The 27,864-nt window shown below is 40.7% G+C and overlaps 1 protein-coding gene across 5 annotated transcripts in view; it reads left to right on the top strand.

The window, feature by feature from the left end:
* Positions 1 to 27,864, top strand: part of fat1a (FAT atypical cadherin 1a) — a 202,425-nt gene that overhangs the window by 77,222 nt on the left and 97,339 nt on the right. For all 5 annotated transcript variants that reach the window (XM_060823915.1, XM_060823906.1, XM_060823897.1 and 2 more), the window contains exon 4: positions 20,707 to 20,768. In XM_060823915.1, coding sequence (XP_060679898.1) covers positions 20,707 to 20,768 — 62 coding nt within the window. The remainder of the gene's footprint in view (positions 1 to 20,706; positions 20,769 to 27,864) is intronic.

Raw genomic sequence — 27,864 nt, 5'->3', positions numbered from 1 at the left:
CCCAGCTCCTGATTTACAGCATCCACAGTTCTTTCAGTTTAACAGCCTTGGTCACCTGCAGAGGTTTATTATTCAGCACTCCACCCAGACCATTTATATGATCACTTGATCTCGGCCCATAATTTCAGTGTTCTGTGTGCTTCCCTCATTACACCTGATGAAGGGGCTATGCTCTGAAAACTTGTGATTTCAGATAAGCCTGCTGGACTCTAACCTGGTGTTGTGATTTCTGACTTCGTCCCCTCCAGTCCAACACTGGCACTTCCACAGTAGTGGTTAAGTGGCAGAGGAAAGAATGTTTTAAAAAAAAGGCTAGCTTCTGAATCAGAGGGTTGTAAGAAATTTTATATCACTCATTCAAAGGACGGTGCCTCTAATAATGTACCAGTCCTATAGAGCAGTGCTGAAATATCGGCCTTTTCTTTTAAACACCAGTGCAAAATCATACTACTAGCTTTATCTGAAATAAACTAACTGCTTATACTTTTGTGCTAAGATTAATAGAAGTGAAATTAAACCTGCCTTTTTTTTTTATTCTGTGCTGTGGCAGCCTTAGGAGCTAGAACAAAAGGGTTAGTGCTAATTGACAAATGTCAGATGGTGACATCAGACAAGGCTGGCAGCATTTGCTGTATTTTGCTGTTGGGTAATTTTGTTTCATACTGGTCCAGATAAATAGACATTGGATTAAAATGCTGTTCAAACCAAGCCCCCTTGGAGTTTCATTAAAAGCTTTTGTAAGTTAACCTGAAATATCCAGTACAGAGGCAGTTACGTTGTTAATCCTTTTCCCTCATGGCTTAATACGATATGAAGCTTAAAGTCGAGTTGTGATTTCTTAACTCAATTTATTCATAAATATCAAAGCAGGGAATGTTTCCATACTCAAAGTGAACTTCAAGTTGCACTAATTTTCATAAGCATTTATCCATGTAAAGCACAAGATGACTGTTTGAGAATTTAATAGGATATGTACTTGGAGCTGTCTTTCATTTATGTAGGAAGCAATCTCAGCTCGGTTTGTGAAGGGTTCTATGTAAATGCAGTTTTTTTTATGATGGTGCTAACTAAGTTTGGTTTATCTTTGTAGTTAAATATTCAGAATTTTCACACTGGATGTTTTTCATTAAAGACCAGGCATTTGGCCTAAATGTTCTATACCAGTTCAACTTGAAGCTTTTTTTGCTATACTTCATTTCATCCTGTCTTTCTGTTTATCTGGGTTCCTTGAAAATGTTGCAAATCCTGTAAGACAACCTTAATGGAAGTATGATATTATAAGCCAAAAATTCTGAGACTATGCTTGATGGGATGTAATTTATGTTTGCATAAGTTATGATGGATAAACTATAACAGCGTCGATTTGGTTTTGTAAATCAAAAATATCACATCACAATTTAGGATTCAAGCAAACTTGTTTGTTGAGGTTCAGTACTGTGACAATAATGGAATATAGCAATGCCGCATTAATATTAAAGGCAGCCAAGACACCATTATTTGATAAATAGTTATAAAGTTCCTCTGGTCTCCTGAATAATATTCCTTCAATAATCTGACTAAAACCTGAACAGCGGATCACTGCTCTCCTTGCTGTTATAGATGAGAAAGTGAGGAATGAGTCTACAAGGGTTATGGACCAGTGAAGTGACATTCCATCTTGACTGTTGGAATATAATGTGGGAAAATGGTGCACTTTGGCAGGAAGAGTAGCAGAGTTGAATAAATTACTTCAATGGGGAAAGGCTACAGGAAGCAGCAGCACACATGTACGTTCAGTGGGTAATAGGGAGGCATGGATCGTTGACTTTTATTTCAAAGGGAGTGGAGTACAAAAAATTTTTAAGATGTCATGTTAAAATGAAACAAGGCAATAGTTAGACCTGGAACACTGTGCAGGTTGGGTCCCCATATCTGAGGAAAGATTCGCAGGCATTAGCGTTATTCCAGAGGAGGTTAAGTAACTTGGCAATAATATCATAATGAAGATTTGAAGATGGAAAGCTGAAATTGAATTGAGAATGTTCTTATGAGATGAGGTTGGGTAGTTTGGAGTTCAGGAGAATGATCAGTGACGCGATTGAAACGTACAAGATTCTTCAGTGGATTGAAAGTATAGATATGGAAAGATTTGTGGGAGAATCTATGGCCAGGTGGGATTAGATTACTTAGTGTGGAAACAGGCCCTTTGGCCCAACAATTCCACACCGACCTGTCGAAGCGCAACCCACCCAGACCTATTCCCCTACATTTACCCCTTCACCTAACACTACGGGCAATTTAGCATGGCCAGTTCACCTAACCTGAAAAATATGTTGCTGGAAAAGCACAGCAGGTCAGGCAGCTTTCAAGGAGCAGGAGAATCGACATTTCAGGCATTAGCCCTTTCTCCTAATTCACCTAACCTGCACATTTTTGGATTGTGGGAGGAAACTGAAGCACCCAGAGGAAACCCATGCAGACATGGGGAGAATGTCCCCACACAGGAGGCAGGCATTGAACTCGGATTTCTGGCGCTGTGAGGCAGCAGTGCTAACCACTGTGCTACCGTGTCGCCCGCTCTGAATGTTCTCTCAGAGTAAAAGGTTACCTACTTAAGAAAGAGGTGAAGAGGCATTTCTTCTGAGGGTAGTGAGTCTGTGGAATAATCTATTGCAAAGGGCTTTAGAGGCTGGGCAATTAAGTATATTCAGAGCAGAGATTGTTAATCTGTAAGGGAATCGAGGAAAGTGGGTTTAAGGGTTATCCAATCAGCCATGATCTCATTGAATGGCAGACCATATTCTAATGGTCCAATGGCCCACTTTAGCTCCTGAATCTTATGATGATAAAATTAGCTGTTGTGCTTTCCTCCTTAGCAAAAGTTGACTTATCCATTGTAAATCAAATAGCGAAATGTCACTTTGAGATGTGAAATTGGATGTCGACCAGTTTGCAAGTCCTTGACCACATTTACTTGTCCTCTCTCTCTTGCTATCCATTGGGTAAGGATACAGCTAATAGAATCTTAGTCCCAGCAACACTGCCTGCATCTTAAGCTACCTCAATGCTGTGTTCCAGTCCCATGTTCAGTTATCATGACCATCAAAGCTGAAAACTGCTCATGTTCTCTGTATCCTTGTCCCGGTCATTGTTAGACTTAGTACTAAAGTCTTGATGGCACTGTTCCTGTTTCATTTCTGCATTTTAACTGACTGAGAAAATGCCAATGATTTTTTTAAAAATTTAAATCTGGCGATCGACAGTAGAAAGCAATTCAGTCCCTTCTAATCTTCTATTTAGGAGAGTTCCAACATGGTAAGAGAAATGCCTTAACAGAGATGAAAGTCAACCGAACCTTCAAGGGTTTGAAGAGCTTGTAAAACAGATTAAAAATATTATTCATGGTGATTTTTAAATTGTTTCCATCCCATAATAATTTGCCTAAAATTTCAACATGGCATTCCAACACACATGAGGAATATTTGCACTTGTTTTGTAGTGCTGTAGAAGTTTTAGTCAATGTTTGTTTCGTGGGAACATAGGAACATAATGAGAGTGGGCCATTCAGCCCAGCAAGCCTACCCCACCATTTATTATGATAATGGGTCATGATGATGTGGATGTGCTGGTATTGGACTGGGGAGGAAAAGGTCAGAAGTCACATGACCCTAGGTTATAGTCCTTCAGGTTTATTTGAAATCACAAGCAATCGGAACACTGCTCCTTCGTCAGGTGAAGTCACCTGGCAAAGGAGCAGCGCTCCAAAAGCTCCTGATTTCATATAAACCTATTGGACTATTACCTGTGATTTGGAGATGCCAGTGTTGGACTGGAATGTACAAAGTTAAAAATCACACAACACCAGGTTATAGTCCAACAGGTTTAATTGGAAGCACACTAGCTTTCGGAGCGATGCTCCTTCATCAGGTGATTGTGGAGGGCTTGATCGTAACACAGAATTTATAGCAAATGTTTGCAGTGTGATGTAACTGAAATTATACATTGAAAAATTGATTGTCCGTTAAGCCTTTCATCTGTTAGAATAGTGATAGTTTCACTTCTTTCATGTGTAAATCACAAAACCCTTTTTTAAAGTTGCATTCTCGGTTAGCTGTTAACAATGGTGATAGCTAGAATATAACCTAGTGTTTGAGTGATTTCTGACATGAGTGATAAAGCACTTTAATGCCTCTTATCCAATCCCTATACCTCTATACATCAGTGGTAATCAGAAATCAGTCAATCTCTACCTTAAACATGCTCAAAAACTGAGCTTCCACAATCCAATGTGCTGGGAAATCCCAAAGATTCACATCTTTGTAAAAGGAAAAATATTTTCCTCATCTCTGCAGTAAATGGTGTCCTTGTTGTTTTTAAAATTGTGTCCCCAATTCTGGATTCTCCAATAGGAGAAGACTCCTTACCTTCATCTACCCTGTCTACTCCTGGAAGTATTTTGTAGATTTCAATGCAATCATTTCCCGTGCTTCAAAACTCAAGAGATTACAGGAATAATTTGTCCAGCCCCTGTCTATTGGGCAGTCCCATCATTCTGGGAAAATGTCTGGTGAACCTTTGTTGCATTCGTACTTCTTTACTGAGATTCCTGGCTGAATTTGAGAATCAGCGGAAGTGGGAATGTAAAGGAAAAGAGTGAGGCAGGTTTAAAAGGGGACTATGGAGGACGGTTGGAGATGGGATCAAGCAGAAGACCATAAGAAATAGGAACAGGAGCGGGCTGTTGGGCTCCTCAAGTCTGCTTTACCATTCAATAGGATCGTGGCTGATCCGACATATCATTCACCTTCCTACGTTTTCCCATGATCCTTGGTTCCCCCGCTGATCAAGAATCTTATCTATCTCAGCCTTAGATGTACACAAGGATGTAAGTATACACTCTCTGCTCCCACAGCTGCCACTGGCAAGGAGGTCCAAAGAGAGACAACCCTCCAAAGAAATTCCTCCTGATCTCCGGCTTAAATTGGTGTCCCTTTATTCTGAGACTAAGCACTCTGGTTCTAGACTCCCTCCTAAGAGAGGTGACGTCCTTTGTGTTTACCTTGTCAAGCCCTTAAGAAGCCTGCAATTGCCATGAGATCACTTCTCATTCCCCTCAACTCCAGTGAGTAACACCCTATCCTGTTTAGTCTTTGCTCAAAAGACACTCCTTTCAGATCATGGATCATGTTTGTGTGCCTTCTATGAATTGCCTTCAATTAAATGGTATTTTTCCTTATCTGTGCTTTATGACTGTCTGAGGGGACTGAAACTGCTGTCAGTACTTATCAGCACCTTTGTATTCTTCTATTCCAACAATGTCCTTGAAATGAGGATCTACATTCCATTAGCCTTCCTGATTACCTGCTGCACCTGTGTGCTAGCTTTGTTTCATGCATTAATACCCCAAGTCCTTTTGTGTTTCAGCTTTCTGCAGTTTTTCCCCATTACAATAATAATCTGTTCTTTTGTTCTCCTTCCAAAATGAACTGAAGTGGTGAGTGGAAGTGAACTAGCAGAATATCAGACAACGTGTTGGATGGAGCAGGTAGAAATGAGGAGAGTGGGAATGTGATAAATGACAGGGAACAGCAAACAGATAGGTTATCAGTAGTCATAGGATTAAGAGAAAAGATTGATATCTTAAGTCATCATGAAAAATACTATTGGGAAATTGGCTAGTAGGAAGCAAATGAGAAGGTGGATACCTTAACCATCAATATTGGTAATGAAATATGTAGATCTTTAGTATCTGAATGTTCTTTTGTGTATAAGTATCATGGAGTGGGCACTGTTTTACAAATATTATAAACATTGTGCATAGTATTTTTAATCTGTACTTTAGTGCCTTTGCGGTGACTTTTGTGTCTCTTTATGGTCAAAAGTCTCATGACACCAGGTTAAAGTTCAACAGGTTTATTTAAAATCTCAAGCATTCAGAGTGCTGCTCATTCATCAGGTGAAATGGGAGGAGGCACACAGACACAGGATATATAAGTGGGAGGATAATGACAAGATAATTCCAGGCAATTAAGAGTGCTGTCAGTTATTTTCTTTGCTTATATGCAAAATTGAAATAAGGAGAGTGCCATTAAAACCACAATGGGAATTCCAAAAAAATCATTAAAGTTAAAATAAAGACATGAGAAAAAGGGCTTTGTGGTAACTTTTGGAAGTTGACTTATTTCACATCTATGGCATGATTCAAAAGCATAGTGCTGGGAAAGCACAACAGCATTGGAGGAGCAGGCAAATCGACGTTTCGGGCGTAAGCCCTTCATCAGGAATTCATTCAGCTGTCCTCACTTTCTCCTATATATTTATAGAGGAGAAAGTGAGGTCTGCAGATGCTGGAGATCAGAGCTGAAAATGTGTTGCTGGAAAAGCGCAGCAGGTCAGACAGCATCCAAGGAACAGGAGATTCGACGTTTCGGGCATAAGCCCTTCTTCAGGAATGAGGAAAGTGTGTCCAGCAGGCTAAGATAAAAGGTAGGGAGGAGAGACTTGGGGGAGGGGCGATGGAGATGTGATAGATGGAAGGAGGTCAAGGTGAGAGTGATAGGCCGGACTCACCCCACTCCAGCCTATCACCCTCACCTTTTCCAGCAACACATTTTCAGCTCTGATCTCCAGCATCTGCAGACCTCACTTTCTCCTCTATAAGATTATTTTCAGATAACCTTCCACATACATTGTAGGTGCTCCAAAAATTATTTTATCAAAGAAAAAGCTGGCAGAGAAGATGGTGGAAAACATCTTCCATCATAAATGTATTTTTTTAGTTTTTAATTACAGTTGTGATTTGTTTGATTTGAGCTCTATTTCCACTGATTAAAATATATAATATTCAAGCATAATGAATTCTTCTAAATATTCAAACCAAACACTTAAAAAAAAATAACTGACAACATTGTACCTCAAGGCAAAGACATGAGAAGAGCATTGCGAATTTGGCAATTCCATTGTCTCCCAGTGTGTCTGTCAGAGCTGTTGCAAGTGAAATCCAGCCAAGTTCTTTATCCCAAAAAAGTTCTGCTTGGCAGATGTTAGCAACAAAAATAAAAGTTTTTAATATGTATTCATGTTCCTCCTTGAAAGTCTGTTCCTGGTGGTTCTGTAAAAATTGCCCCAGTATTTAGTTGCTGTGGCTACCGGCTGCACCATAATAACAGGATAGCCTTGTGGAATGCTTTAACTATAAAGAAACCAGACTTTGCAGATGAATTTTTTTTTGAGGTAGTTAAAATAAATTAGATTCTTTCCACAGGGCTTTTTGTTTTAATGGTGCTGTGTTACAATGTCAAGCTGAAAGGAGTAAATGCTATTCCGACAGAAATCCTGTTGGTCATATGTTTTCTTCATACATCTTTGCAATTTCACAAAAAACGCTTGATCTTTTTTCATATTCATAGCCTTGCCATTTGTGATTCCTTTTGAAGTAAATGTGGCAGTAAAATCTCTTTTTTGACTCCCAGTGCTGAGGGAGGGTCGGCAAGTTCAGAAAAGAACACAGACAGCAGAGAGTGGAGAGCAGCGAGTGGTTTGTTCTAAACAGTGTCCACAGTGGAGGCAGCAGGTTTTTAAAAAAAAGAGTGGGAAGTGGTTTTGTTCTAAACGCGTCACATAGAAGAGACTGTTGAGTTTAGCGATTATGTGGAGAGTGGGGAGTGGCTTCATTCTAAACACAGCACAAAGACAGACTGGGGAGTAAAAAGTTCAAGAATGCTGCCACAGGAAGGCTGGTGACAAGATGCTGACTGAATAGCTTAAAACTAAAAATACCATTTGTGACGAAGCAGCAAGGACTTGGATTTTGGGAAAAACACTGGCAAAGTGAGAGAAAATTAAATCAAATTTAAACGAAATGGTCACTTTAGTTTCTTTCAGTTTTCCTTTAAGTTACTAATGAGTTTGAATTTTGATTAGATTAGATTCCCTATAGTATGGAAACAGGCCCTTCAGCCTAACAAGTCCACACCGACCCTCCGAAGAGTAACCCACCCAGACCCATTCTCTTATCCTGTATTTATCCCTGACTAATGCCCCTATCACTATGGGCAATTTAGCATGACCAATTGACCTGACCTGCACATCTTTGGACTGCGGGAGGAAACCAGAGCACCCGGAGGAAACCCACGCAGACACAGGGAGAATGTGCAATCTCCACACAAACAGTCACCCAAGGCGGGAACCGAACACGGATTGCTGGAACTGTGAGGCAGCAGTGCTAACCACTGAGCTACCATGCTGCCAATTTATTCTAAGTAATAAATAATTTTAAGATTTGGAGATAGCAAGTCAGCATGAACAAGTGGAGTGTACAGATTGCAGCGTGAGAGAATTTATGGGCATATGGTGCCCCCCCAGATAACCGTACCTGCAGGAAATGTCACTGGCTGCACGAGCTTGAGCTTTGAGTTTTGGAACTTGAGCAATGACTGGTGTTTCTGATGTGTTTGCAAGGAAAGTGTGTGTGTGTGTGTGTGTGTGGGGAGGGTCGCACCACAGATTTGAATCGTGCAGGCAGAGTGAATGGATGGCACCAGACAGCCGAAGGGCAAGAGGTGCAGGAGACCCCGAGTCTGTTCTGCTTGCTAATTGGCATTTCAGTTTGAAAACTTGTTTGGGGAGAGGATGTTGCCTCACTGTTGCCTGAGTTAATGACATTTGAAGTGTCTACAAGCCATCCCTTTAGGGGAAAGGGAGCAGTCAGATGTTGGTGTCTATGTTAGTGTCAATGACACAGGTAGGTGGATGGGTGAGGTTCTCAAAACAAAATTCAGGGTGCTCAGAAGTAAAATAAAGAGCAGAATCTCAAGTTGTCATCTCAATTATTCCCAGTGCCATGCATTAGTGAACAAAACTAATGGGGTGGCTCAGTGGTTAGCACTGCTGCCTCACAGCACCAGGCTCCCAGATTAGATTCCAGCCTCGGACAACTGTCTGTGTGGAGTTTGTACATTCTCCCAGTGTCTGTGTGGGTTTCCTCCGGGTGCTCCAGTTTCTCCTCCAGGTCCAAATATGTGCAGGTTAGGTGAATTGGCCATGTTAATTTGCCTGTAGTGTTAGGTGCATTAGTCAGAGGGAATTGGGTCTGGGTGGGTTACTCTTCAGGGGATCGGTGTGAACTTGTTGGGCCGAAGGATCTGTTTCCACACTGAAGGGAATCTAATCTAATCTAATCTAAAAATAACAGGAGGATCAGTTCATTGAATGAGTGTAGCAGAGGCAGACATCAAATGAGGCATTGGGTTTAGTTCTGGGGCAGGTGGAACTTAGACGAATTGGATGGGTTACATTTTTAACAGGACTGCAATTGATATCCTCGCAGGGAGATTTACAAGTGTTGTTGAGTCGGCTTAAATTAGTTTGTCGGGGGTTAGGAACCTGAGTGGTAATCCAAATTGGAATGGTATTAATCTAGTAGCAGGAAATATAAAGGCTGTGAAGAGGGCTAGCAGACAGGAGAAACAAGGTTTAGCATTGTCAATGTCTTTTCCAAGGCTGCACTGATCCAGATCCTCTATCTAAACCTGTTGCCTACTTTCTAAGGATCTGTATCCCTCTGCTCCTTGCCCATTTGTGTATCTGTCTAGATACATCTTAATTGATGCTATTATGCCCACCTCTACACCTCTACTGGCAACACATTCCAGGCATTCACCACCCTCTGTTAAAGAACTTTCCACGCATGTCTCCGCTAAATCTCTCCCCTCTCACTTTGAACTCAACCCCTAGTAATTGAGTCCCTGACTCTGGGGGGTGGGGGGAATAGCTTCTTGCTATCCATCCTATCCATAACACTCTTGATTTTGTAAACCTCAAACAGGTCTCCGTCAACCTTTTGTCTTTTTGATGAACCTCTCCTCATAGCTAGCGCCCTCCTTACCAGGCAACATCCTAGTGAACTTCCTTTGCACCCTCTCCAAAGCATCCACATCCTTTTGGTAATACGACAACCAGAACTGTATGCAGAATTCAGAATGTGGCTGAATTAAAGTCTTATACAACTGTAACATGACCTGCCAACTCTTGTACTCAATACGCATCCGATGAAGGAAAGCATGCCGTATGCCTCCTTGACCGCTCTATTGACCTGCATTGCCACTTTCAGGGAACATTGGACCTGAATGCCCAGATCTCTCTGTACATCCTCTGACTTTTCCGTTTACAGTATCGTTTACTCCTGAATTGGAACTTCCAAAATGCATCACCTTGCATTTTCCTGGATTGAACGCCATCTGCCATTTGTCTCTCCAATCTATCTATATTCTGCTGTATTCTCTGACACTCCCCTTCATTATCTGCTACTTCACCAATCTTAGTGCCATCTGCAAACTTGCTAACCCGACCTTCCTCCAGATTATTTATATAAATCACAAACAGCAGTGGTCCCAGCACAGATCCCTGTGGAACACCACTGGTCACAGTTCTCCACTTTGAACAACTCCCTTCCATTACTACTCTCCATCTGCTGTAACTCAGCCAGTTCTCTATCCATCTACACCCTGGACCCATATGACTTCACTTTCTCCATCAGTCTACCATGGGGAACCTTGTCAAATGCCTTACTGAAGTCCATGTACATGACATCTACAGCCCTTCCCTCATCAATCAACTTTGTCACTTCCTCGAAGAATTCTATTAAGTTGGTAAAACATGACTTTCCCTGTGCAAAACCATGTTGCCTTTCACTAATGAGCCCATTTTCTTGCAAATGGGAATAGATCCTGTCCCTCAGTATTTTCTTCAGCAGCTTCCCTACCACTGATGTTAGGCTTACCGGTCTATAATTACCTGGATTATCCCTGCTACCCTTCTTAAGCAAATGGACAACATTAGTAATTTTTCAGTCCTCCGAGACCTCATCCATCTTCAAGGATCTCACACGTATCTATATTAAACTCTATTTGCCACTTCTCTATCCACCTCCCCAGCTGATTAAGGTCCTGCTGCAATTTCTAGTCACCTTCCTTACTGTCCATGATACCGCCTATTTTAGTGTCATCTGCAACCTTACTAATTGTGCTTTGTGCATTCTCATACAAATCATTGATAGACATAACAAACAGCAATAGGCTCAGCACTGACTCCTGAGGCACTCCACTAGTCACAGGTCTCCAGTCTGACAAGCATCTTTTCGCTATTACTCTCTACTTCCTACCATCATGCCAATTGTGCATCCAATTTGCCAGCTCTGGATTCCATGCACTTTAACCTTCCAGAGCCTGCCATGTGGAACCTTATCAAAAGCCTAAGTGAAATCCATATAGATTACGTCTATAACCCTGCCCTTGTCAACCTTCCTGGTCACTTCAAAGAACTCAAACAAGTTTCTGAGCCATGATTTCCCATGCACAAAGCCATGCTGACTATTCCTATTCCTATGCTGTCTTTCCAAATGCATGTTTATTTTATCTCTCAGAATCTTCTCAAGTAACTTGCCTGCCACAGATGTTGGACTTAATGGTCTATACTTCCCAGGTTTTTCTTTGCAGACGTTCATGAAATATGATAGAATTCTTGCATTATGTTTGAAAGTGAGATTGTTTCAGATTGAACTAAGATGTTAAATTTAAAGAAGAGAAAGTATGAAAGCATGAGGCACAAGTTGACTGAGCTGGATTGAGGAAACATATCAAAGGCATGACTATACACAGGCAATGGGCAGTCCAGAAAGAATTATTACAGCAACTGTATATTCCTTCAAGGGACAAAAAGCCTATGAACCACGAGTGATAAAGGAAGGAGGGTGGGTTTGCCAGCAAATCCCAATCCTAATTGCATTAAGATGATAAGCCAGTTTCTAGACAACTGGGTGTGTAGGTCATTTTAGCAGACAATAAAACATCAGTTGGTTTGTGTTCAGGAATCACATGTAGGCCATGCAAGGTAAGAACACATTTCTTTTCGTAACAAAACATTTATGCATTTAAAGCTTTGAATTATTAATCATTACAAACATAGCTTTTGATTAATTAACTGAATTTCAACTCCCAGGTGCCATGGTCAGAATTGAACCCCTATCTCTGAGTCATTTGCCTTGGCATTTGGACTGCTAGTCCAGTAACCTGACGCTAGCTGCTGTTCTTGGTTTGCATTTATATGGATATGACTGTGCAATGTTAAAGCATTGTTACTTTATCATAACGTAATGGGTATTTTGCACTAGCGATAAAGGAATTTCAGATGGTCATTTGTTCTTTTTCCTTTTGTATTGCTCTCCTAATCTAACTTTATGTCTGTTGCTACAATATTGAGTAATTTACTAGACTGTTTTTTTATGCATGTTATGCTGATGGGCAAATCCTAGTTTAACAGGCATCTGTAATAATGCCTAAAATGGTTTCTGTTTGTGACAAATAGTATTGAGGGTTTATGTAAATATATGTTTGAATGATTAACCACACAGCTAATTGCAAACATCTGTAGATATAACAGTTTCGGTATCATCTTATGAGTGTGATTTTTTTTTCTCTCACAGGCAATTGCAAGAATTTTCCATTCCCTCAAATATCACTTTTGGCATGGATATTCTGCTTTCTTTTCAGATTAATTGCTATGATCATCTTGCTGTTGAAATTTTTGACCTGCTTGTTTTTTGTAACCTCTAGATATTAAAATCTGATTGCTCACAATTTGTCAATTTAAATTTAATAGAAGATCTGTTATTTGTTGCCATTGAAGTTCATAACATCGTAAAGTTCTATTACAATGGCTAATTCTTGCTACATTGAGTAGTGCCCTCTCAACCCCTGAGTAATGTGGAAATTGATTTTAAAAATTGGGAGAATCACAAGAGATTGTCAGTGAGATGTTTTTTCCATTGTCAAGGGCAAGAAGTCCCCTTTTTTTCAACCAAATGTTGAGTAGCAAAGAGCCGAATTGCAAGCATTAATATCCTAATTATTGTGGCACATAGCCACATTGTTGTATAGTTTCCCATTTTTCCCACATAAAAATTAGATCATGACAGTGTGTGATGAATGTCAGAATGATCACCTGGAACTTGAGCCAACTGTTTGTTGTGGAGTCTCCATCAATCAGCAACATCTCCAAGCATGCACTACAGCCACACACAATTCCATTCGGCAGGACTTCTGTGTGTGATGCCAATGATCCTCTGTCTGACATGTTCTGGACAAGTAAAATGAATGATTTGAGGAGTTCTGGATACAGTTGCTTCACTGGTTGCACTATTGCACTTTAAAGAAAGCGGTCCTGGGAGTTCTGGCACGGCAAATGGGAGCTTAGGAAAGGTGGTATGCTATAGGCACATGGAACATTATTAAACAGGCAAACTTACTAGGGTTCACAGTGATACCCTCCATGTAGCTTGCCATAAATGACACAGTTGTTTTTTTTTGTAAGAGTCAACCATTGAAACTAATATTTTGCTAAGGAACAGTGACACAATAATGAATGTGATAGGATTCATTGATATGTTTGTTGCTCTAACTAATCAACTAGTACAGCCGGTTTGAAGCTATGCTTTCTCACACTGATTGGCAGTATTTTGCGATTCAAGGATTATTTATGATTATAGTATCATTTTCAGTTTAGTTACAAAATAGGTTATTTAAATCCCTTTCAATAGGTAACTTTTTTTTGTTTTTGATATTTAAACTTTTTATGCAAAAATCAAACTTTTTTCCATCGATATTGAAGCATAATTCTGGATTCAGCTTATCTGTGCCACCTAATAATGCTTGGCTTATTTTGGTGATGCTCTTTCAGAGTTTAATTTATAGACAGTGGAAAGAGAGTGGAGTGTAGTTTAATTTGGACTGCTGCATGATAGTGGTGACCAAATAAAAGGCACATGCTGTTCAGTGGGCACCACCATTATCAAAGGGGCACTCTCTGAGATGGAGGGTGATCCACCTGCTTTGGGTAGTAGGTCTTTTCAATGTTTACGTTGTGGTCCTAAGACCTTTTGTAGAATTGTGATTTACAATGTTGGCCAATAACTGGATGTAATGTGCTCTATTTCTTGAGCTGTGCTGAAGGAGCTGACGGGAGGGAATTTGGGGGAGGGGCACTGGGAATACGATAGGTGGAAGGAGGTGAGGGTGAGGGTGACAGGCCGGAGAGGGGGTGGGGGTGGAGAGGTTGGGAAGAAGATTGCAGGTCAAGAGGGCGGTGCTGAATCCGGGGGTTAGGACTGAGATAAGGTTGAGGGAGGGGAAATGAGGAAGCTGAAGAAATCTACATTCATCCTGTGTGGTTGGAGGGTTCTTAGGCAGAAGATGAGGCACATGGGGGGGGTGGGGGGGGTGGAATATATCCCTGGTGGTGGGGTCTGTTTGGAGGTGACGGAAATGACAGTGGATGATACAGTGTATATGGAGGTTGGTGGGGTGGAAGGTGAGGACCAGTGGGGTTCTGTCCTGGTGGCGATTGGAGGGGCGGGATTCAAGGGCGGAGGTGTGGGAAGTGGAAGAGATGCGATGGAGAGCATCGTTGACCAAGTCAGAGGGGAAATTGCAGTCTTTGAAGAAGGAGGCCATTTGGGTTGTTCGGTAGTGGAATTGGTCCTCCTGGGAGCAGATGCGGCAGAGGCAAAGGAATTGGAAATATGGGATGGCGTTTTTACAGGGGGAAGGGTGGGAGGAGGTGTAATCTAGGTAGCTGTGGGAGTCGGTCGGTTTGTAATAAATGTCCGTGTTGAGTCGGTTACCCGAGATAGAAATGGAGAGGTCTAGGAAGGGGAGGTCGGAGTCTGAAACGGTCCAGGTAAATTTGAGGTCGGGGTCTCCACCGCATCTCCTCCACTTCCTGCACCTCCATCCTTGAAACCCGCCCCTCCAATCGCCATTAGGACAGAACCCCACTGGTCCTCACCTTCTACCCTCCAACCTCCGGATACATTGTATTATCCACCGTCATTTCCGCCACCTCCAAACAGACACCATTCAGGAGAGACCACTCCCTCCGTGGCTCCCTCGTCAGGTCCACACCCCTCACCAACCCCACCTCCACTCCTGGAACCTTCCCCTGCAACCGCAAGAAATGCAAAACTTGCGCCCACACCTCCCCCCTCACCTCCCTCCAAGGCCCCAACGGATCCTTCCACATCCGTCGCAAATTCACCTGCACCTCCACACACATCATTTACTGTATCCATTGCACCCAATGTGGTCTCCTCTACATTGGGGAGACAGGTCGCCTACTTGCGGAACATTTCAGGGAACACATCTGGGACACCTGCATCAACCAACCCAACCGCCCCGTGGCTGAACACTTTAGCTCCCCCTCCCACTCCACCAAGGATATCTAGGTCCTTGGCCTCCTCCATCGCCAGACCCTGACCACACGACACCTGGAGGAAGACTGCCTCATCTTCTGCCTAGGAACCCTCCAACCACACGGGATGAATGTAGATTTCTCCAGCTTCCTCATTTCACCTCCCTCCACCTTATCTCAGTCCCAACCCTCGGATTCAGCACTGCCTTCTTGACCTGCAATCTTCTTCCCGACCTCTCTGTCCCCACCCCCTCTCCGGCCCGTCATCCTCACTCTCACCTCCTTCCACCTATCGTATTCCCAGCGCCCCTCCCCCCTACCCTTTGTCTCAGCACGCTTGGCACACCAGCCTCATTCCTGAAGAAGGGCTTATGCCCGAAATGTCGATTCTCCTGCTCCTCGGATGCTGCCTGGCCTGTTATGTTTTTCCAGCACCACATTTTTCCACACTGGTCTCCAGCATCTGCAGTCCTCACTTTCTCCTGAAACAGCTGAGGTTCAGGAGACCGTCAAAAGTGTAAAAAAAAGTCTGAAATTATTTTTGTGATAACAGCTTCTCTGGAGAACATGATAAAAATAGTCATAGTATCAGGTCCTTCAGCCCACCATGCTATGCTGATCAACAGTCTTGTTTACTGCATTTGGTCTATCACCTATTGTGCCCTGGACCGAGCCACTTCCACCGTAGATCCCATTCACTCAATTAAAATGGATCTGGCATCTTCCAGGTTTTGTACTGTTTGCCTGATAGTCAAATTCTGCTCCAGCTTTCTCATCTTTCCTTTCAGTTTATTCGTTAGCATTGATGTCTTCATGTTGCCCTTTTAAGCAACCTTTTTTTGATGCATGTCCCATTTGAAGTACATTTGCCAAATCTGTACATAGCACTCCAAGTGTGCTTTGCCAACATCTGTCGATTTACACTTCACTGTTTTGGCTATGTACCCAGCATTCTGTGTGGGTTTTCCCACATTATCTTGACACTGGAAATGATTAGCCCATTTTACATCCAGATCTGCAAGTCTTCCTGTTCTCTTTCAGTTCTCTTTGTGCAACTTTCTTTTCTGCTTAATGTGCAATAATTCACATTTGTCAGTAACTAGTTTAAATTTCCTCTTAATATTCCGAATTTCATAAGTTATCTAAATCTTTGTTAATTAACTACATCCGTTGCATGAATATTTCAGTTTTTATTGTTGTCAAAATACGCTGTTTAATGAGTTCTGGAATTGTAAGTTGTGAGACAAACACAGACAATCAATGAAGGATTGCCTTTGCATGTACCTTTTGTTTGCCCAACAACCTTAATTTTAGGAGCTGGAGACCTTTTCTAGAACAACTTATCTTGTGTGTTGCAGTAAAACTACAGCTTACAGTGTAATACAGTGTAGACTCCTTACATTTTACTAACCTGTTTATGTAAGAATATGTTGCCTCTTGGAGAAACTTAAGCTTGAGTTATTTTTAGGCATATGCTGAAGTGAAATTTTTGTGGTTGACTTTAGAATAAAATAAACACGTGTAAACTGTTTTCATGTCTAAAGTTGAAGTCGATATAAAATAACGTTTTTCCAACAGACTGTAGAAATAGCTAAAATTGTAGATTAAGGAAGGGGTGGGGGTGGGGAGGGAGGTGGTTGGCTGTTCTGAAAAGTGTTTAACTTTTATTCAACAAATGCCAGACAATCGAGGATGAGTTAATCTTGGTTGCTTTTATTCATTCAAAATTCTAATATTTTCAATTACTGCAAGTTTTAGCAAGTTTAATTTAATTAGGCTTTTAAAAAGGGCATATTTTGTTTGTCTTTTCTATTGTAGGAGTGTGCTCTGGCTCTAAAGCAAGAATTTTTTTTCTATACACTAATCTTTATCATCACTGTTTCCCAATATGGGCCTCTTCTGTTCTCAGGCATACAAATGCCTTATTTAGGTTTGTTTCTCCGGTATGTGAAGCTAAAGAGTTATTGCTGACCGATTCTGAATTGTTATGATATTAATTTTCAAATACTTGAATATTTGGATACAGTTGCATGGAATTGGGTTTAACTTTTACAAAGTTGTATTTGAAGTGTTTAAGTTGAACTTTAACTATCCCATGTTTTTAAAGAATGATAGAACAATTGTATTTTATTTTGAAGAGATGTCACACATAACCTGCGGCATTCTGGCTATCATTAAAGACTTGATTTTGTAAATATTTAATCCAATAGTAAAATATAGCAACAGCTAAAATGGAGCCAAGCATAGGATGTGTTTCTGTAGCCATTTTACTGCCTGGTGAAGATAACCTATGCAGCCTTTGTGATGGTGGGTTTCACAAAGCATTGAGGAGAAAGTGAGGTCTCAGATGCTGGAGATCAGAGCTGAAAATGCGTTGCTGGAAAAGCGCAGCAGGTCAGGCAGCATCCAAGGAACAGGAAATTCAACGTTTCGGGCATAAGCCCTTCATCAGGATTCCTGATGAAGGGCTTGCGCCCGAAACGACGAATTTCCTGCTCCTTGGTTGCTGCCTGACCTACTGCGCTTTTCCAGCAACGCTTTAACAAAGCATTGGTCCTGTACATTTCAAATATGGCAAAAATCCAAATATACACTGGCTATGTTTTTTTTTGATTGCATAACTTGTATATTTGTGCAGCTGATGAAACAGAATACTTCAAGGGAAAAGATTATATTGGATGTTTGTATAGCTTAGTTTCTAATGGTAGCTCATTTGAACGGAGGGAATAGTGCCATATTTTATCAGAATGTGTTGAACTGTTTTGATGAACAGTGCATAAGTAGGCATCGAAAATGAGCTGCTTTTGATGTAGTGCAATATTAACTTCTTGCATTGCTTTGGTATGTTTTACTACCAGAATGTGCTTCTCTGAACCATTTAGAATGACAACAAGCTAAGAGCTTTTTAGTTAAATGGAGTATATCATCTTGTTTGGTGTAATAAATTTAAATACAATTTTTGTTTGGTACTGCATATATGTGTAATGTTAATTTTCAAGTGCTGTTTGGATATTTGTGTTAGGTTTTAGTTATTTCAAGTCTCTTTTCTATTTTTACTGAAGGAAATGTTTTGTGTGAGTTTACAATTACTCCTTATCACATTTGACATTTGTTGACTGTGGCAATAAGAAATCGCAAAGTATATGATAATTGCAGATACAAGAAACTCACATTTTTGCACAGAAGAAACCGTGTTTGTGGATTAGTTAACACGTCTTGGCAAAAACAGAAAATAAAGACTTGTGTTTATATAGTGTCGTGCCTATTATCTGGATTTCCCAAAGCTGTTTACACCCGATGAAGTATCTTTTGAAGTGTAGTCCTGTTTTATTGTAGAACATTGGTATACACCGAGAGGTTAACTTTCAAAAGCTTTACCTCTGCACTACTTCCCAAAGTGGTTTTGATACATTCTAGTAAAATATCTTCCCCTTTTTTAGGAGGTTTTAAAAAGCAAAGATAGGGCAAGAAAATTTATGTCAAAAACTGAAAGCTAATTACTGTGCAAACTGAGATATATGGAACGTGCAGGAGTTCAATCAAAAAAGGAATTTGGGAAAGCAAAGACCGGATGCAAAAATGATACTTAAAGTTAAGGAAAATCTGAAATTATTTTGTAAATGTATTAGATAAGAAATACTTGGATTTAAAAATCCCTTTTCATGATCATGTTGCATGTCAAAGCAGTATACAGCTAATGAAGTATTTTGAAATGTGGTCTTTGTCATGGTGTAGGAAATGTACAACTAAATTCTGTGCACCAAACTGCAAAAAATAGCAAGGTGATGATGAGAAACTAATCTGCTTTTGTAGTTTTCATTCCAGGATAAACATGGGTCAGGACATTGGGTAGATCTTCTCTAATAGGAGCAAATTAGATGAAGAGTCAGCTCAACTCAAAATGTTAGTTTGCTTCCTGTACATGAATGCTACCAGACCCACTCTGATCTCCCCTATTCATTTTCAGAATGATGAGTTAATTTGTACTAAGTGTCCATTTTTAAAAACAAAAGAGAAAGGTATTTCAGGAAAAAAATGAGATATTGAGAGAAAAAAAAAGTATTAAAGGGTTTAGCGTGCTTGAAAATAGAGAAATTGCCAGGTCTCGATTAAATGCTTTCCAGGCTTTTAAGGGAAACAAGTGAAGAAATGGTGGAATCTCCAACCATTTTCAATTGCTTTTTACTCAAGGCTTGGTGCATTGTTTTTTGTATTACGTGAAATTTAAACTTGAATGCAAGGAGCATGATTAAGAAGTTTGCAGATCTCGTGAGCAATGGCTAAGTAAGTTTATAGGTTGCAAGAAGACATCAGTGGACTGGTCACGTGTGTGGCAAATGGAAGGCATCCTGTTGAAATGTGAGACTATTATATAGAGGTCACAGGAACACAAATGGTAGATCAGTGAAAAATGTAGATGAGCAGAAGGACCTGGGAATGTACTCCATATTTTCTTAATTGTGGTAATAGTAATTAGGAAGGCATAAGTGATATTGGCTGTGGGATAGAATACAAGCAAAGGGAAGTTATGGCAGTTATGAATGTGTAGTTACACAACAGCTTCATACATTGCTAACCACTGTGCTATGGAAAGAAGTGATTCCACTCGAGTCCAATGGAGGTTGGTCTGGACTGGAATTTTTTCGTTCTGAGGAACAGGCTGACATTTAAAGAGATTTTCTTTTTTCAAAAAAGATGCTTAGAGGAGATTTAATTGAGAGGGCGAAATAGAATAGGGAGGCCCTTTTCTATTAACACAGATCAGTAAGCAGGAGGCATAGGTGTGAAATACAGCAAACCTTTCATTAGTCAGCACCTATGGGTCAAGAAATGTCCTGGTTAATAAAATATTCTGGATAATCAAGAGGTACGCATATCCACAGTAAACAAACCGTGGCTAAGTGAAGCTTCAAGATATCAATGTCCTTCAAAATCTCTGTAAAAATGTCAGTAAACTAACTAAATTCAATGTAAGTAATAGGAACATAATGCAGGAGATATAAGCATCATTCTTAGACATTATTTACAGCACAAATGCCTGGACATTGTGGTGGATCACTGTATTTGAGTTAAAGTTTTGTTGGTTTACCAAGAGTGCTGGTTCATAAGGTGCTGATTAAAATAAAAATTTGTTGTATTTGACACAAGGGTTCACAAGGAGTCAAGGAAAAACTTTAAAAGGTGATTAAATCTGAAATTCTATGACAAAAAAGATGGTGCAAGCAGAAAACCTCAGTCTTTTAACAAATACTTGGTATCCCATTTTGTAAGAAAACATGACTTTGTTTTTAGGACCTTTTTCATTTAGCATCCACTTTTTACGAATGCGAGTGCTAAATGATGGAAAGCTGCACTTTATTTCAGAAACCTTCTGGTGCTAACACAGTCAAATTAATCTGAAACGTTAATGAGTCCATAATTATATATAATAGTATATGGTTGAGAATGTTTGCAGACAGTCTGAATTTATCTTTGCATTTGCAGGGTTGATTACCACGACATCACGAAAACTAGACAGAGAGCAACAGGCAGAGCATATCCTTGAGGTGAGTTTCATTTGGTTTTAAAGATTTCTCTAAACGTATATTATGAATGTTTGCTAAAATATTATTCATTTATATTTAAAGCTGTTTTCATATCTGTTCATTTTAATCTGGTGTGGTTTAAATATGGTTTTCAGATCTTTAGTTTTGAGCATTTTTTGTCATATTTAGTACACAGAACTCCTAGACTCATGATGTTAGGAAGATACTTTAGCAGTTATTTAAGTGGAGGCTGCTCAAGAATAAATTAGTAAAGGGGCAGTGAACATAGGTCCTAGTTCTGGTGTAGGATGCATTACTGAGAAATTCTGTTGACTTTTATCACCACAATACATCTGCCTTACATTGGTCTGCTGAAAATTTTTATAAATGAGTTTTTGTGAAGGATGCCTTGTAAGAAATTTTGAAATAAAAGTGAGTAATCCCTATTCAGAAATTAGTACATGACCAATTTTTATCATGCTCACCTTTGCAGTACATTGGTAATTTTTAATCACTTCTTCTTGACCTGAGCCATCTGACACTTGAGATAATTATGCAATGTGAATTTGATATCATGTGAACAGTTGATTGATCTCACGACTGTTTATAGATTATAAAGATGCAAACGAAAATTTTGTATAACCCACGTAGATAATTGTCATCAAAATTCTAATTTAACTGTCAACTGGAATTTAAATTTCATATTATGTTCAACAAATATATTTGAGACTTGTAAAATTGTGAAAGTGTACTCACTTTTGATTTGATCAGTTATGACATTGTTCAGTAGAGTTTTTTGCCCAGGTTATTTGGAACTGGGAAATCCAAGTGCACTTCCCTGGTGTGATGCAACAAGGGTGAAAGATGTTTCTAAACCATTTAGCAGTGTATAACAATATGTTATGAAAAGGAGATTTTTTCAGCACCTCTGGTTACAGTTCCTAAGAACTTGTCCAAGCTTCATCCAGATGAGGTTTAATGTTTCTTTCAAAATAGTGCAACATAGTGTGCTGAGTGTTTTAGATACCTTGTATTCAGTTACCATTAATATGAAATAAAACAAAAAGGGGAAATAAACTGTCCTTAAGAAACTGCATTCCGCATTTGTTTCTGTAATTGCCAGATATTTTCCAAAGCGATACATCAGATCGCTCAGTCTGAACGTTCTCTCAATGGAGTATTCACTTGGGCATCAAATGCCATGCATTCTGCATTATTTAATTGGAAAAAAAAGGAATGAAATCAAAAGTTTGCCTCATCTTCCCATTTGAAGAAATTATCTTTATTAAACCAAATGCTGTTATAAATATCTGATGTATTTCTAGTTTGTTGCCTTTAGTATGGAGATTATTCCCTGCATCTAGTTTGCAGTGGCAGACCATTTTATCAATGTGCTACATAAACTATATTCACCACAAAACCTACTTTACGTTCCAGGTTTGCAATGAGTTACCACAGCTTGACCAAGGCATTGTTTGAGGCTTAGCCTTTTTTCTTTCTTGGGCAGTCTCTCTGCATTGAGCATGCGTTAATTATACTCTATTAAACTGAATTGTATGTGTATTGGATTTATCAGCCAAATCTGCAGAGTCTATCCCATTAATGTCAGATAATGCTCGGATATATCAATTTGTTTTGGGGGAGCTTAAGCACTCTCTCCAAAGCTTTGACTTTGTTTCTGCTTGTTTGCGACAAAGTTTCTCTTCAGTTTTTGATGCTTTCCTGAACAATTTTTGTTCCATTTCAGTTGGTCATAAGCCAGGTTCTCCCATAAGTTGACAGGTGTGTTTGACCTCTTCAGGAATGCTTTGGGGATATTGTTTAAATATTTTCCATTTTTCTGTTGGAAGTGTTGTGCTACAAGTTCTGAGTAATGCAACTGGAATCTATTGTTGAGAGTGTATGGCTGGAAAAGCACAGCAGGTCAGGCAGCATCCGAGGAGCAGGAGAATCAAAGTTTCGGACATACTCCCTTCATCAGGAGTCAAGTGTCAGCCAGAAGAATGACCTGTAGTGCTTTTGAGTATTTACCACCTCAGTCCTAAGCTTGAGAGAGGATATTGCTTTTGGACTGCCTATTTTGCCAGCAGACTTAGATGCTTTCCAAAGGCACTGATGATGGTTCTACAGTGTTTTGAGGTGCCTCCTGTAGATCATCTAATTATTAAAGCATATTGGCAGGGGTACACTACTGTTTTTTAAACCAATAATTAGTCTCTGGTCTGAAATCCTAGTCCTCAAATATTCTATTCTCCAGTCAGACAAAAGCTGAACTGCCAATTTCTCTCTCTCTCTCTGTCTTTCTCTCACATGCTCTGTCCCTCGTGCTCCCCATCCTTCGCGCTTGCTCTCTTTTATGGGGTATAGGTATAGCTGGCAAATTGATCATTTATTATTCATCCCTATTTGCCCTTGAAGTAAATGTCTTGCAAGGCCATTTCTGAAGGCAGTTAAGAGTCAACCACATCAGTGTGTAGCTGTGTATCTTGAGTCACATGTAGTCCGGACCAGATAAGGCCAGGCCACATAGCACTTTATATTTATAGATGAAGATGAGGCTTAGCAATCCAAAATTAGGATGTGGGACAAATAGCTCATTTTTACTTTGATCCCTGTTCAGTAACTCATTGAATGGTAATTTGCTGAAAACAAATTTGGAGTCAATGGGCAAAAAAACCAGAAACTCATCCATGGAGCGAAAGCACAGTTAACATTTCAGGTTCAGTGACCCCCCCCCCCCCATCATCCTTCAAAAAATAGGTTCATCTCTCGGCATGTTTGAGCACACTAGCTGATTTTACTCCTCTGACTGGCTGATTGAAAACTCTGTGGAGATTGTCAAAGGATATAGATCACTTGGAGGCATCGATAGAAAAATGGCAGATGGAGTTTAATCTGGACAAATGTGAGGTGGTGCATTTTGGAAGGTCAATGTACAAGTGGCAATTACGCAGTGAATGGCAGAACATTGATGTGCAGAGGGATCTGAGTATGCAGGTCCATGGATTACTGAAGATGACAGCACAGGTAGATAAGTTAGTTTTAAAAAAAACAAGGCTAATGGCTTGCTTGCCTTCATTGGAAGGAGCATTTGTTATGAAGATAGACAAATTTAACTGTAGCTTTATGGAATTTTAGTTAAGCCACACTTGGAATATTGCATAAAGTTCTCACCACCACATTAGCAAAATGATGTGGATATTTTGGAGAGGATACAGAAAAGATTTACTCGGATGTTGCCTGGTTACAAGGGATTTTAGCGATGAAGAAATGTTGTTAAAACTGGGTTTGTTTTCACTGGAATGCAGGAGGTTGAAGGACAACCTAACAGACTTTTATAAGATTGTGAATGGCATGGATAGAGTGGAAAGTATGAGGCTTTTTCCCAGGGTCGAGGGGTCAATTACTAGGGGACACAGGTTCAAGGTGCAAACAGGGATGTTCAATAGAGATGTGTGGGACAAGATTTTCACACCAATGGTGGTGATTGTCTGGAAAGCACTGTCAGAGGAGGTGGTGGAATCAGACACAGTAGACAATAGGTGCAGGAGTAGGCCATTCATTACGATCATGGCTGATCATCCACAATCAGTATCCTGTTCCTACCTTATCCCCATAACCCATGATTCCACTATCATTAAAAACTCTATCCATCTCTTTCTTGGAAGTATCCAGAAACTTGGCCTCCACTGCCTTCTGGATGAAGAGGTTTCACTTGAACTGTTTTAAATGGCCTACCCCTTATAATTAAACTGTGTCCTCTAGTTCTGGACTCACCCATCAATGGAAGCATGCTTCCTGCCTCCAGAGTGTCCAATCCTTTAATAATCTTATGTCTCAATCAGATCCTCTCTCATCCTTCTAAACTCAAGTGTATACAAGCCTAGTCACTCCAATCTTTCAACATACGATAGTCCCATCATTTGGGGCATTGACCTCATGAGCTTACGCTGCTCTCCCTCAATAGCTAGAATGTCCTTCCTCAAATTTGGAGACCAAAACTGCACACACTATTCCAGGTGTGGTCTCATCAGGGCCCTGTACAGCTGCAGAAGGACATCTTTGCTCCTATACTCAATTCAGCTTATTATGAAGGCCAGTATGCCATTAGCTTTCTTCACAGCCTGCTGTACCTGCATGCTTGCTTTCATTGACTGATGTACAAGAACGCCTAGATCTCATTGTACTTCCCTTTTACCTAACTAGACTCCATTTAGATAGTAATCAGCCTTCCACCAAAGTGGATAACCATGCATTTATCCACATTAAACTGCATCTGCCATGCATCCGTCCACTCATCTAGCCTGTCCAAGTCACCCTGCATTCTCATAACATCCTCCTTTGTGGGCGGCACGGTGGGTGGGCGGCACGGTGGCACAGTGGTTAGCACTGCTGCCTCACAGCGCCTGAGACCCGGGTTCAGTTCCCGACTCAGGCGACTGACTGTGTGGAGTTTGCACGTTCTCCCCGTGTCAGCGTGGGTTTCCTCCGGGTGCTCCGGTTTCCTCCCACAGTCCAAAGATGTGCGGGTTAGGTGAATTGGCCATGCTAAATTGCCCGTAGTGTTAGGTAAGGAGTAAATGTAGGGGTATGGGTGGGTTTCGCTTCGGCGGGTCGGTGTGGACTTGTTGGGCCGAAGGGCCTGTTTCCACACTGTAAGTCTAGTCTAATCTAAGTCTAATCTAATCATATTTCATCCTGCCACCCAGCTTTGTGTTATCAGCAAATTTGCTAATATTACTTTTAATGCCTTCATCTATATCATTAATGTATATTGTAAACAGCTGCCGTCCCAACACTGAACCTTGTGATACTCCACTGGTCACTGCCTGCCATTCTGAAAGGAACCCATTTATCACTACTCTTTGTTTCCTGTCAGCCAGCCAATTTTCCATCCATCAGTATTTTGCCCCAAAACCATGTACCCTAATTTTGCTCACTAATCTCCTGCGTGGAACTTTATCAAAGACTTTCTGAAAGTCCAGGTGCACTACATCTATGGCTCTTCCTTGCCCACCTTCATAGTTACATCCTCAAAAAAATTCCAGAAGATTAGTCAAGCACGATTTCCCCTTTGTAAATCCATGCTGACTCTGACCTATCCTGTTACTGCTTTCCAAATGAGTCATAATTTCATCTATTATTATTGACTCCATCATCTTTCCCATCACTGACCTCAACCTAACCAATCTATACTTCCCTGTTTTCTTTCTCCCTCCTTTCTTGAAAAGAAGGGACAACATTAGCCATCTCCAATCAGCAGGAACTGATTCTGAATCGATAGAACATTGGTAATCATTTTCCAATGTGTCCACGATTTCTAGAGTTAGCTCCGAAAGTACCCTGGGATGCAGACCATCAGGTCCCGGGGACTTATCAGCCTTCAGACCCAACAGTCTATCTGACACTTCTGATTCTCTCTTCTCCCTCTTAAATTGCAGATTAAAAGTTATCTTATTATGGTCACTACCTCCTAATGGCTCCTTTACTTCAAGGTCCCTGGTCAAATCTGGTTCGTTGCACAACGCCAGCTCCAGAATTGCCTTCTCCCTGGTAGGCTCCAGTACAAGCTGCTCTAAGGAACCATCTCCGAGGCACTCCACAAACTCCTCCTCTTGGGGTTCAGTATCATCCCGAGTCTCTGCCTGCATGTTGAAATCCCTCATAACAACTGTTATAATACTTTTGCCCGAAATGTTGATTTTACTGCTCCTCAGATGCTGCCTGAACTGCTGTGCTTTTCCAGCACCACTCTAATGTACACTCTGGTTTCCAGCATCTGCAGTCATTGTTTTTACCTATTTCAAGATATTAGTTTTGTATTGGAGAAGTGTCTTCCTCAAAATGCTTTGCTGTGTCTCAAGTTCATCAAACTATCATTATGGAAATCATAGGATCCCTACAGTATCAAAGCGGTAGGCTATTCACTCCATTGAGTCCACCCAGAACTGCTACCTATGTCTGTGACCCTGAATTTCCCATGGCTACTCCACGTAACCTGCATATCTTTCGATTGTGGGAAGAACCGAGAGCACACAGAGGAAATCCAAGTAGACAAACCCCACATGCAATTACCCAAGGCTGGAATTGAACCCAGGCGCTGTGAGGTAACAGAGCTAACCATTGAGCCACTGTGCTAGCCCTCTATTCCTTTATAGGACAGTTAATTAAATAAGGCCAAGTCACTCCCCGTGCCATCAAGTTTCTATGTATCTGTGTTTTCTAGCGTATAGTTTCTCTAAGTCTTCATGATATTTATGCTGCCTTGAACCACAACCAGACTTTAACTCCTTTCGGAGTACATCCTAGGGTTGTGACTGATTCGTGGGAAATTCTGGTTATAAATCAACAGAAGAATTCAATGGTGAATGCGTTCCTGCCAATACTGGCTTCTCTGTAGGAGTGTTCATTGGCTGGAGCCAGGATTTTCATCCAACACTTGGGGTGTAGCTCAGCCTCCAGAAAACGCTGGCTAATTTGATTGGTTGGCAGCTTGGTAGTCCCAACCATGCAATGACCAGGACTGAAACTGCAAGCATAGAGTCAGAAAGGTACAGCATGGAAACAGATCCTTCTCTCAACTCCTCCAAGCCAACCAGATATCCTATATAAATCTAGTCCCATTTGCTAGCATTTGGCCCATATCCCTCCAAACGCTTCCTTTTCATTTACCCATCCAGATGCCTTTTAAATGTTGTAATTGTACCAGCCTCCACCACTTCCTTTAGCAGCTCAGTCCATGCACGCACCACCCTCTGTGTGGAAAAAGTTGCCCCTTCCTCATTTTTATATCTCTTCCCTCTCATCTTAAATGTGCCCCATACTCTAAATCCTCAAGCTCAAGATTAGACAAGGGCAGACAGTTTATTGACCAGGTGAGGCAAGACCTGGAAACGTTGGAGGTATTTGGAAGGGAATAGGTTTCTGGTGAGATTGCACCCAAATGGCACAAACCTTGATTGCTATAGTGGGGGTGTGCTGAAACATTGACTCCATTCATTTGTGCAGTTGCTTTGAAATGGATTTTGTAAGGAATTGATGTGGCTAAAATTACAATTGTAAAGGCACCCATCCTGACTAGCTTTGTCAAGTTTGTAGTCTTTGTTGCCAGTTGATT

This window comes from Hemiscyllium ocellatum, chromosome 1 (genome assembly GCF_020745735.1).
Source record: "Hemiscyllium ocellatum isolate sHemOce1 chromosome 1, sHemOce1.pat.X.cur, whole genome shotgun sequence".
Classification (NCBI taxonomy): Eukaryota; Metazoa; Chordata; class Chondrichthyes; order Orectolobiformes; family Hemiscylliidae; genus Hemiscyllium; species Hemiscyllium ocellatum.
This window is presented reverse-complemented; position numbering and strand designations above follow the sequence as displayed.